The sequence below is a fragment of the Halichondria panicea genome, chromosome 12, assembly GCF_963675165.1.
Source record: "Halichondria panicea chromosome 12, odHalPani1.1, whole genome shotgun sequence".
In the NCBI taxonomy this organism is placed as follows: Eukaryota; Metazoa; Porifera; class Demospongiae; order Suberitida; family Halichondriidae; genus Halichondria; species Halichondria panicea.
The window spans coordinates 280,243-292,356 of record NC_087388.1 but is presented as its reverse complement, the minus strand read 5'-3'; the positions used below and the strand labels follow the sequence as shown (position 1 = coordinate 292,356).

At 44.5% G+C, this 12,114-nt stretch overlaps 3 protein-coding genes across 5 annotated transcripts; 1 reads left to right on the top strand and 2 right to left on the bottom strand.

Annotated features, from left to right (window-relative positions):
* Positions 1-77: 77 nt before the first annotated feature.
* On the top strand, positions 78-3,020 carry LOC135344920 (tetratricopeptide repeat protein 38-like). Of its 2 annotated transcripts, none has more exons than XM_064542208.1 (12): positions 78-278; positions 352-397; positions 453-629; positions 684-816; positions 944-1,050; positions 1,448-1,573; positions 1,754-1,955; positions 2,130-2,217; positions 2,273-2,335; positions 2,392-2,448; positions 2,504-2,653; positions 2,793-3,020. In XM_064542208.1, the coding sequence occupies exons 1-12, from the start codon at positions 102-104 to the stop codon at positions 2,883-2,885; spliced, it is 1,419 nt and encodes a 472-aa protein (XP_064398278.1). In that variant the 5' UTR covers positions 78-101; the 3' UTR covers positions 2,886-3,020. The 2 variants fall into 2 exon arrangements, with proteins under 2 accessions (XP_064398278.1, XP_064398279.1); XM_064542209.1 differs by having other exon boundaries at positions 104-282.
* Positions 3,006-8,148, bottom strand: LOC135344928 (protein NDRG1-like). Its single transcript, XM_064542217.1, has 13 exons — positions 8,028-8,148; positions 7,861-7,935; positions 7,628-7,679; positions 7,469-7,560; positions 7,384-7,412; positions 7,244-7,306; positions 7,065-7,125; positions 6,839-6,931; positions 6,548-6,631; positions 6,284-6,384; positions 5,837-5,875; positions 3,764-3,863; positions 3,006-3,505 (listed from the first exon to the last, which is right to left on the bottom strand). Exons 1-13 carry the CDS (start codon positions 8,067-8,069, stop codon positions 3,320-3,322), a joined length of 1,017 nt encoding a protein of 338 aa, XP_064398287.1. The 5' UTR covers positions 8,070-8,148; the 3' UTR covers positions 3,006-3,319.
* Positions 8,149-8,164: 16 nt separating this feature from the next.
* Positions 8,165-12,103, bottom strand: LOC135344915 (retinoic acid receptor RXR-alpha-A-like). Of its 2 annotated transcripts, XM_064542203.1 has the most exons (5): positions 11,947-12,103; positions 10,714-10,862; positions 9,806-10,064; positions 8,956-9,678; positions 8,165-8,650 (listed from the first exon to the last, which is right to left on the bottom strand). In XM_064542203.1, the coding sequence occupies exons 2-5, from the start codon at positions 10,843-10,845 to the stop codon at positions 8,403-8,405; spliced, it is 1,362 nt and encodes a 453-aa protein (XP_064398273.1). In that variant the 5' UTR covers positions 10,846-10,862; positions 11,947-12,103; the 3' UTR covers positions 8,165-8,402. The 2 variants fall into 2 exon arrangements, with proteins under 2 accessions (XP_064398273.1, XP_064398272.1); XM_064542202.1 differs by lacking the exons at positions 10,714-10,862; positions 11,947-12,103 and having other exon boundaries at positions 9,806-10,688.
* Positions 12,104-12,114: the final 11 nt, after the last annotated feature.

Sequence of the window (12,114 nt, the reverse complement as noted above, 5' to 3'; positions counted from 1 at the left end):
GTAAAATCAGGAGCCACCCACGCAATCACTGGGTATACTGCGTGGGTGTCAATCTGTTTTTGTTGCTTTATTAATTTTGATGATGTTTACCTACTTTCTCTATGATGGTGGTGTACAGTGATGCTACGGGTGGAGATGTGACCTGCTCCAGCAAGGAGGCCTTGGAATGGTTCAATAAGGGTCTGATAGCCTACGTGGCCGTCAGGGAAAGCTCTCTACCTTACTTCAAAGCTGCATTGCAACAAGATGATTCATTTGTGCTGGCTCATTGCATGTTGGTATGTACGTGTGGACGGTCCCATAGTTTATATGAAGCATGCATTTACTGCTGGTATTTGTTGTAATTTGCAGGTGATATTCAATCTTTTTGACCTTCGACCCCCAACGGATCCAAACGGTAAAGGCTAGTATAAACACACTACTGCCCACACCCCACACACACACCCACACAGTGTCCCCTCACTTGGAGGTGGTGAAGAGAGCAGCAGCAGCTGACCACCATCACCAGGGGGAGGATGATCTGACAGAGAGGGAGAGGGGATATGTACGAGCAGCCCTGGCCTACGCCTCAGGCAGTCTGGACAATGCCACTAAAGAGCTCTCTAACATGCTCTTTGACTACCCTAGAGGTAGTAACATGTGTACTGTGCAACTATCAATGTACACATGACCACTGCATACAGATGGCCTTGCTATTCGTGTGATGGTGGGATCGTACATTGTCCTGGCAGAGTTTGAGAAGATGCGAGACTTAGTGGGAAGAGTGCTCCCTTTCTGGACTGAGGACACACCCCTCTACAACTGCATACTGGCCTTGTGAGTCAACAACTACAGCTCTAGAAACACGTACCATCAATCTTAAATTATGAGTTTGGCAAAAGCTATTATTACTTGAAGATTTGGGCCAGGTTCAATAAGCTGCTATTTCTCTGTGTGTGTGTAGCTATGGGTTTGCCCTGGAGGAGTGCAGAGAGAGGGGGAAAGCAGAAGAGGTGGCCAGGAAAGCTCTGGCAATGGACAGAAGAACTCCATTCGCAACTCATGCTATGGGTTAGTGACGTACATAGATTACCTGTATTCCCATTGTTTGTATACAGCTTATAATTATAATGATTTCTCAGAATCAGGCCTCATTTCGGAGCTAACTTTGGATTATCCATAACTTGTGTTGGGAACCCTCGGAGGTACGACATCTGCGTGTCATCCGCATGTCTTTAACACACACATTCCGAACTTTGACCTAAGAAATGTGTGTCTAAAACGTTTCCTTTGACACGCGGATGTCGTACCTCCTCTGGTTGGGAACATCCAATTTCAAAACTAAAATATGCATTTAGTAGCTGTTTGGTAGTGCTACAATAATTATGGTGTGGTTAGATCAGTGATTTATTTCGTGTCCAAATTGTCCATTTTCACATACTCGAGATGCTGATAATTATCCCTCTAGCCCACATAATGGAAGAGGCCCACCATCCTAGAGAAGGAGTGGAGTTTCTGACATCCACTCGAAGTCACTGGACAGGTGCCGTGTACGAGGGTCACATCACATGGCATCTCACTCTGTACTACCTCGGTTAGTAATTGCATGCAGGGGGTCTACATTATCAGGGGGGAGTAAATCAACAATGCCACTAGTTGATGGTCATAAAATTAATGAGGCCTTAACTTAAGGATTTTTGCCAATTTTCCTAGTTGTGATGATTATGCAGCATGTCTATTAAACTAAGTTTCTGTGATGTGTTCATTTCTCTAGATCTTGGAGACGTTTCTAAAGTGCTGGAGGAGTTTGATACTCACTTGAAGCCAAAGGCGAATAAAGATAACCTGTTTGGACTGCTTGATGCCTCGTCGTTGCTATGGCGACTAGAGGTGATGGGCATAGAGGTGGGAGAGGAGAGGTGGGAGGTGGTGACACAGGGAATGACTCCACACATACACAATCATCGCTCCCCTTGGTGAGGGGCTAATATACTAGCCTTTTTTAAACACATCATCTGCAAGGCCTATCTCTAAGCTTTCAGAAAATCATAAAATCAATGTTATTGGATCAACGGAACTAAAGTTATGGATGTTTTATTTAACACTGGGTCCCCGCTTCCATTATTGCCCTGTACATGTGTTTGCTGCAGGTTTGATGCTCACATAATGTTCAGTTTGGCCCGAGGTAAAGTGTGTGAGTCCACAGCCAGACTAGCCCTGGCAGAGGGCATGATGAAGGTGAGTGTATGGTGGCCTCTCTGATACTAAGTCACGTCATTAATGGCCCCTACAGTCTATGCACAAGTATGCTGCTGATGATGCAGAAGATTTGCCCAATCAAAAGTTGGCAGAGAAGGTGAAGAATATCACCACCACAGTTGTATGTCCATTTCCTTGCTCTCTCACGTACAGCTTGGTGTTCCAGTGTGCAATGCCTTGCTGGCTTTTGGACAAGAGAAATACGATGAGGTAACCACACACCCTCACTCTTATATAGCCACACCCACCCCACCCCCTCTTACAGGTGCTACAGATCATGGTGCCACTGCGCTACGAGTTCCTCAGTTTTGGTGGCAGCTGGGCTCAGAGACAAGTGTTCAATGTCACCATGATCCAGGCAGCCATTAAAGCCAACAACTTGTCAGTGGCTCTCGGACTAGTCGCAGAAATGATGGTAAACAATTGTAATAATGTACTACATATTTTATTAGTAAAACAATCGTTCAAAGCATGTACTTGAATGCAGGCTCCCCTAATTAAAGGAATTTATTAAACATTCCTTCTAACGTGTACCATAACCCATCTCTGTGCAGGCGCAGAAGCCACACAACCCAAAATATGGCAAAGTTTTTGAGATGCTTCAGAAGTCTTACAAAGAAAAGCAAGGGTCACTAATTGTGAACTAAGTCTTGAACTATGCATTGTTTGTTTGTTTTTAACAATAACAACCATACCTGTTTTATGTCTAAGAACGTACCATACCTGTTTGAACCCACCACTCATGTGTACAGTGATATAGAAAATGATTTAATGTTGTGCAATCTTGATGTAATAGTAGATAAAATGCTTTCACAGTTTATTATAAATTAATTATGTGGGAATGATTAGAAGTCAGCCAGTCAGTCAAAACACACCCTGTGAATAGGTGGCCATACAGACATAGCATGAATACCTAGGTCACTAAACATAAGGCACTCCTGATATAATTAATGAAGTACAGATCACCAAAACAATGTCTAACACTTATATATATAGTCTATGTTCCATGTTTAGTTTAACTGCCACGGCATATATAACGGTGTTTATATAGTGACAATGTTGCAGTGTTTCTCCCTCTATCTCAGCTGGCTGCTATGGGGTATAGCGGGGCGGATATGCCCTCTAACACCATGCTAGTGTGTAGGGAGGGACAAGTGTGGTGGGTGGAGAGGGCAGGGACTAGCCCAAGGCCTTGTAGGAACAGCTGGAGGGCAATGGCTAGTCGAGCAGGTTGCTCCTCTAGTAGGAGTCCACTTGTGTTGGAAATCTGGCGTATGGGTGTGGGTGTGTGTGTGTGTGACTTGTACATAGTCTCAAGTTAATGTTTAGTATACAGTGGAGACACGAAGAATTACGCACGTACAAGACTTGTAATGTAGAGGCTATAAAATGAGAGCAGACAATACGATCACAGATACTGAAAGTGTGCATCCCTAGACACGATAATCGACTATAGGCATATGGTAAGAAGAATCAATATTGAAACGGTGTGGTTGTAAACACCATTAGTAAACACGACTATAACCTCCAGATAAGTTGCTTTTCCTTGTGGCAGCAGTGAGCAGAGCTTGACCAGCGTTTCCTTGTGTGTGAAACTACCAGACACAACAAACAGACAGGGACACCTGCATGGCAGATATACACTGGGGTAACCATTAGCCTAGGCCTAACAGACAGGGACACCTGCATGGCAGAGATACACTGGGGTAACCATTAGCCTAGGCCTAACAGACAGGGACACCTGCATGGCAGATATACACTGGGGTAACCATTAGCCTAGGCCTAACAGACAGGGACACCTGCATGGCAGATATACACTGGGGTATAACCATTAGCCTAGGCCTAACAGACAGGGACACCTGCATGGCAGAGATACACTGGGGTAACCACTAGCCTAGGCCTAACAGACAGGGACACCTGCATGGCAGAGATACACTGGGGTAACCACTAGCCTAGGCCTAACAGACAGGGACACCTGCATGGCAGATATACACTGGGGTATAACCATTAGCCTAGGCCTAACAGACAGGGACACCTGCATGGCAGAGATACACTGGGGTAACCACTAGCCTAGGCCTAACAGACAGGGACACCTGCATGGCAGATATACACTGGGGTAACCACTAGCCTAGGCCTAACAGACAGGGACACCTGCATGGCAGAGATACACTGGGGTATAACCATTAGCCTAGGCCTAACAGACAGGGACACCTGCATGGCAGAGATACACTGGGGTAACCACTAGCCTAGGCCTAACAGACAGAGACACCTGCATGGCAGAGATACACTGGGGTAACCATTAGCCTAGGCCTAACAGACAGGGACACCTGCATGGCAGATATACACTGGGGTAACCATTAGCCTAGGCCTAACAGACAGGGACACCTGCATGGCAGATATACACTGGGGTATAACCATTAGCCTAGGCCTAACAGACAGGGACACCTGCATGGCAGAGATACACTGGGGTAACCACTAGCCTAGGCCTAACAGACAGGGACACCTGCATGGCAGAGATACACTGGGGTAACCACTAGCCTAGGCCTAACAGACAGGGACACCTGCATGGCAGATATACACTGGGGTATAACCATTAGCCTAGGCCTAACAGACAGGGACACCTGCATGGCAGAGATACACTGGGGTAACCACTAGCCTAGGCCTAACAGACAGGGACACCTGCATGGCAGATATACACTGGGGTAACCACTAGCCTAGGCCTAACAGACAGGGACACCTGCATGGCAGAGATACACTGGGGTATAACCATTAGCCTAGGCCTAACAGACAGGGACACCTGCATGGCAGAGATACACTGGGGTAACCACTAGCCTAGGCCTAACAGACAGAGACACCTGCATGGCAGAGATACACTGGGGTAACCATTAGCCTAGGCCTAACAGACAGGGACACCTGCATGGCAGAGATACACTGGGGTAACCACTAGCCTAGGCCTAACAGACAGGGACACCTGCATGGCAGAGATACACTGGGGTAACCATTAGCCTAGGCCTAACAGACAGGGACACCTGCATGGCAGAGATACACTGGGGTAACCATTAGCCTAGGCCTAACAGACAGGGACACCTGCATGGCAGAGATACACTGGGGTAACCATTAGCCTAGGCCTAACAGACAGGGACACCTGCATGGCAGAGATACACTGGGGTAACCATTAGTCTAGGCCTAACAGACAGGGACACCTGCATGGCAGAGATACACTGGGGTAACCATTAGCCTAGGCCTAACAGACAGGGACACCTGCATGGCAGAGATACACTGGGGTAACCATTAGCCTAGGCCTAACAGACAGGGACACCTGCATGGCAGAGATACACTGGGGTAACCACTAGCCTAGGCCTAACAGACAGGGACACCTGCATGGCAGAGATACACTGGGGTAACCATTAGCCTAGGCCTAACAGACAGAGACACCTGCATGGCAGAGATACACTGTGGTAACCACTAGCCTAGGCATATGCTATATGTACCTAGGCTGAGGATTCTGGGATCTAATACTGTGTACGAATAATAAATGCATAGGATTTGCGAACAGTCCCCTACGTACATGTGTATGTTACTATGTATTTGGACTTACTCCATAAGCTTGATGAAGTCGCCAGTTATACTGGACCGCCTGTGTGTACAAATTCAACACATAACCTCCTGAGCAATGGTAAATGTATATTTAAGGATTGTGTGGTTTATGGGCTATATACTATTTTAGAGGCTGTTCTAACCAGCTCCAATTACCTCTAATGGACCTAAAACCACAGTACACAAAGGTTCAAGCTCAAGTATTTAATAAAAGGACCATGAATACAGTATCTTGGGAACCTAAGACCACTTGATATTGTTTCCAGGCATAATAACACAATAACATAAACAAGTGGTCTAATTAGGTACACCCAAAAATGTGAGACAGAGGGGGCCTGTCACGGAAATATTTGGTCCACCCGAATTTGTTCCAGGGAGGGGGGGGGGGGGAGACAAAATATTTCAATATTCAGTCCTCCCGGACCAAATATTTGGTCACAGGCCTCACTTGTGGTAGGAGTCCATGAGCAGGGCCAGGTTGTTGGGCTGCTGAACACTAAGCTCTTCCATGTAGGATCGCACTAAATCTCCATCCAGTGCTCCAGAAATCTGCAACAAATTACATCAGCTAAAAATTACTCCAGTGCCTCCTAGCTCTAAACAATACTATTGTATGGGCTACTGACTGGATTTATCTACACAAGATACAATAATTATGGCTATTATAATTATTGTGTCTAGTGACACAGGTAATTAGTATTGTGGTGCTCACTGAACCAAAAGCGTGGTGTTTGAGATGGATGGCCGCTAGTCGAGGAATTCCAATCTCACGTCCTTTCAACTGCCACTGGACAGCCTGTAACATAATAGCACTCAATAATTAGGGAAAAGTTATGCTGTGTCCCAAAACTACATATCTCACCCCCCCCCCCCCCCCCTCGCATACTATTAGCTCTGGTATGTACCTAAGGAATGCAGTAAATTTGGCAATGGGATACCCAGACAGATTGATAACAGTTATAAGCAGTTGAGAAGGAGATATGTGGTATCACATATATATAACCTTTCCAGACAGCCAGGCTGGGTGGGTCCAGGACATGGCTTGTGGCTCCAAGTTGATTAAGATAAGACCACTGACACGCTCTGGATTCAGCATCTGTGTGTTGAATAGTAGACACAAACAGCTGATCATTGTACTCTGAGTGATCTCACAATTTTCCCATCTATTTAAAAACCAGAACTCCTTTAGGTGTGTTCCCATGACTACTAGCATTCACCACACAACTCACAGCATATCTAGCGAGAACATTGGCTCCAGCTCCTACCCCCAGGCCGATAAAGTGGGCCAGCCTGTGCAGGTGCATATATGCATAATGAGGGTCCGTGGGTAGACATAACTTATGTCTTAATTAATAAGAAAATACACCACATGACAAAGTGGATCACAGCCTCACAGACGTGCACTAACTGGTAGTAGTCCATAATGTACTCTATTTGCTCCGCCAGTTGTGTCATGGTGGGATAGGAAAAGCTGTATACAGACAGACAAAAACACACATAATTATAACAAAACTGATGGCAGGCACATAATTATGAGATGGTTCTTACTCGACTGGCAACTTCTCAGCTCCAAATTCCTGTGAATATAGACAACAGAATAGATAGGACTGGGTGCTTCCATTACCATACCCACCTGCCCTGGGGCGTTGATGTGATACCAGCAGAACTTGTCAGCCAGGGCCTCCATAGACTTGCTCCCTAGGAAGGTGCCAAAGTTGCTACAATCTGAGTAAGAGACAATTATGAGTCATGTTGTGTATAGATGTAAGAGACGTATTATCACAAGACTGACGGTTGAGTCCGATATCATGATAGGTAAGGATAGCAGGGTCTCCTTTATCACCCTGTACACAAACAAATATGATATTATATTCACAGCTGTTTATGTGTGTGTTAGCACTGATCATTTTGTGCACATCCCTTCAATTCGTTAGCTTACCCATGCAGGGTCAAAGTGTACTAAACTTAGCCAGCTAGCTATATAAATGCACACACTGCAAACAATATTCATAGTAGACCATTAACCTGGAGTGTAACTGATACCCCTCCATATGGAGTGTCAATGAGAGCAGTCTCACGGTCCAGACTGTACAAGTCAACCTGGGTATAATGGTACAGATATTATGGTGGCAACAGCAAGCAAAAAAATTACCACAGGAATTTACCAGACCCAGAGGTCAAAAGCTGCTTACTATTTCAAAGTTCACTTGAGCAGTATCTGCAGCCTCTTCCATTATAGTTGGTGCCACTCACTCACTGCATGCAAGATAGCTAGCTAGCTAGTTTCACAGAGCATGCAGCTGTAACAGAGATTGTCAGCCAGATAACATTTGTAATTCACATAAGGTAATTTAGAAGCACAGCATTACAAACATTAAGCATAATTATGTGTGACTACAGTACAGAAGCATGTGCACAGAAAGAGACCATGTATACAAAAAAGAGGGATGATACTATAAGCTCTAGGCCTATCAACACATGACTGCTATAATAATTATTAACTCACAATATAATACAGAAACAAAAAACCAACAACAACAGTGTTTTAGAAACAACCGTAATAGTGTTCACTCAAAATCTAAAAGTTCTCCAAACAAATTGTCCATTTTGGTGTTCCCGAGCGCCCTCTGCACCTCCATGTGCTGCATGACCTCGAGACTGATGGCCTTGAGGGGGGCCAATCTGAGCAGGAGTTTAGAGAACCTCTGGGGGGAGACAGGGTACATGGTCTTGGTGCGTGTCTCCAGCGACTGTAGAATCTGCTCCTGGAATATCTCAACACGTTTCTTGGGGGCAGGGCTCAAACCTTTGGCATCTGTAGGGCAGGAAAAACCATAATTATAATGAAATATGGAGTTGAGTATGTAAACATCACAGTATATTTAATAATAGGAATATTTTTTGATGTAATTATCACTTTAACAGTATGTTTGGTGTGGTATCAACAACATGCTCGGAATGGGCACACTGTGGGCACGCTGTGTACACATACCGTGTTCGTTATAATTACAGTAACACACACACACACATAATTTGCTAGAAATACACTGTTATTATTATGGGCGAAATATGTAAGTTTTGTATGTACATAATTAGAGAGGTTCTGTAATTAAAACGTACCTGGGTTAAAGAGCAGGATGCCTTTAAGACAGGCCAACTCCACTCGGTCCACATTCAGATAATCCAACCAATAGGCAAGCTCGTTGAAGACCCTGTTAATGACGCGACGGACTTCCGGATCTTCGATCTGGTCTCTGTTACAGGAAACGCCATTGGCTAGGAGGACACATTCGGCTTTGGGTCCATTCTGAGCAGCCAACTTGAGAGTACAGTGCTCACACCAGCTTGACTTGAGGAGCTTCACTTGATCGTCCAGGCTAAGACTCACAAAAGCAGGGATACGCTTGGCCCATTCAATCACCTTCAAAAGAGACGTTTTCAGCCCTTCAAAGAGATCCTCCAGTTTGATATTAGAAGCTGTTGTTTTAACGGGCTCGGCTTGCTCAGACTGCATATCAGCATTGACCAGAACTGACACTGACACGTGCGAGCTAGAGGTATCAAGAGAGGGTGGGGTGAACAATCGCTGCTGGGAGGAGGAGAGGGAAGTGGGCGTGGACATGGGGGAACGATCGAACTCCATCTTGAGATTGGGAAGAGAGCCGTACATTCGACTGGCCGTGTGCGAGAGCATACGAGGGACAGGGCTAGTCGGAGAGTCAAAAGACTGAGGAAAGTATGGAATTGATGGAGGAATGAAGTTAAGGTTGGGGAAACCCAGAGGAGTGGGCGTAGTAGCACGTTGCAGCTTAGCCCCTTGAGGCGTACGCTCCTCTTGAACAGCTGTAGAGGGAATAAAATATTTTTAAGGCACTATAATCTATCACTTGATCTTTACTTTAGGCATGTATCATCACAAACTATTACCACTACACAGGATACTATACGTACTCTATTATGACAGTCTGACCTTCCTTCCTCATGCCGTTTGCTGTGCATTTCTGAAGTCGGCAATACTGGCAGCGATTCCTCGTGTTTTTCTCAATGGCACAGTTTCGACTTCCACGACAAGCATATCGGGCAGTGGCTCGAACACTCCTACGGAAGAAACTCTTGCAAGCTTCACAGCTCTGCACACCAAAGTGGTTCCCAGAGGCAGTGTCTCCACAGATTTTGCACATTTGCTGTAGGCCAAGGTTCTGGGAATTTGGGGACAGGCCTTCAACACCCTGTGGATAGTTAAAATAGGAAAAGTTTGAGCCATGTACTCCATAGGGAGCAGAGTTATTGTATGGAGCCCCGGCATTGTAGGGTGCCGGGCAATGAGGAGAGCCGGAGGAGTACATTAGATTTTGAGAGTTTGGGTTGAAGTGTTGAGGAGGGTAGCCTGGAGAGCCACCGTAGGAGTGAGGGCTGTCAGGGTGAGGTACGGCAGTCGGAACAGAGTAACCATTTTGCATGGGAGCATCATATCCCAAGTCCATGTCAAGAAGCTGATCATAGATTGGTGACTGCTCTGGTGAATCTGCAGGGCTTGAATAGCTCGAGTATCCACTTGTGTTAGTGTTAGTCAGGGGGCTGGAGTTCATTGTCATTGCAATAGCATCAGCAGAAGCTGTAGACTCAGTGCCTTGGCTGATCATAGATACTACACTGTAACACATCTTGTTGCGAAGCTGAATGCAGACAATAGCTATATAGACAACGGTGGTTTTGGCAAGTTCTAGAAGAAGCTTGAATGAAGGAAACTGCTTTAAACTTGATTTTTATCAAACTAGTTGTATGACGACATATGACATCACAATACACAACTGTCAATGAATACCTATAAGTGTCTGTGGCCTATTATTGTAATTACATCACTGATAAAGTAACCACCTGTGTGAAGGTTTCTGTGTCAATGATTTCACTGTCTATCTCAGTCTCATGGCCAGAGGGGAGGTCTTCATTGGTAGTGATGACAGTCTCCACAGTTGTTATGGGTGTCTCGGTACACACCTCAGTGTCCATGGTCAGCAAAAAGTTGTCTATGTATGGAACGATAACATTAGTACAATGCATGGACTACACGTAATCAAATGCTATGATTATGTAGACCCCACTATACATAAATTATTGGTAGATAGAATCAAATATTTGCACATTAACAGCCAAATATATATTACACAAAACACTTATAAGATTTTGCTGCACATAGCATACGTCACTGCACCAAGCAATGGGAGTCAGGAATATTATTATAACAGCTTCAAGATCAGAGCAACTTCTAAGAGCCGTTTCACATTCCAGTGTGCTAATGCACTAGCGATATGAATCCACACAACACCGTTATAAAGACACACCACTCCAGGGAAGCTATGGTATGCGAATGTGTGTGTACATATACTGTACGTACACACACTGTGCAGACATTCTAAACAATAAAGTAAGAGACATTCTAAAATCCCACCGTACAATCAAAAACATAGAACATGTACATGTACGTATGGGTATGGTGGGTATTTACTTGTTTACAAGCAAGATTAACATCATCTACCCCGCTAAAAAGATTATTAGTATCTTGGTTACAAAAGGTTCAGGGGTCAAGCATTTTTATGTCATAAAAGCATATTTTCATTCTACGACCATACACAGACAGCTATTAATCAATTCTCGTGGGTGGCACAAAAAATGACGTGCTAGAGAAGTGTTACAATTAGTGGTGCATGCCTGTGAAATTGCATAATGGATAATAATTGTAATTAATTTTTTTCTAAGCATGCTTTAAAGCTACTGTACTCAGACAAATAAAGTATTTACATTATAACGATGTGAATTCGGCTGCCCTACTAGCATCTAAAACACTGTACGATTTATATCACAAAATGTTAATGTACGTGCATATTATTTTATGGATGGCAATCCAACCTTTTGCATACTAAACAGTGCAGGTTTATTGAGATCCTAGCTTTGTAGTGGCAATTAAATACCCTAGCATGATACTAAAACGATCAGTACTAGTGTATAATGCCATACACTATATATAACACCAAGCTAAGAGCTCAACAAAATGGCCACCTACATTGCATTCCGCCTATATCTTTGGAGAAACGTTTCAAACGAGCCCCATACCTTGTTCCAGCTTGGCAGTAGTTTAAAGACAGCGCTCTATCTTCCAGGGTGCACTTGGGGATAAAGTTCAAAAGTTCAGTTAGGCAGCAAGAAGCTTTCTCTCAGCTCTGCGTTCAAAGGACACTTGAGATTGTAAAAGATGGAGGATGTAATTTGTATTTTTGTCAA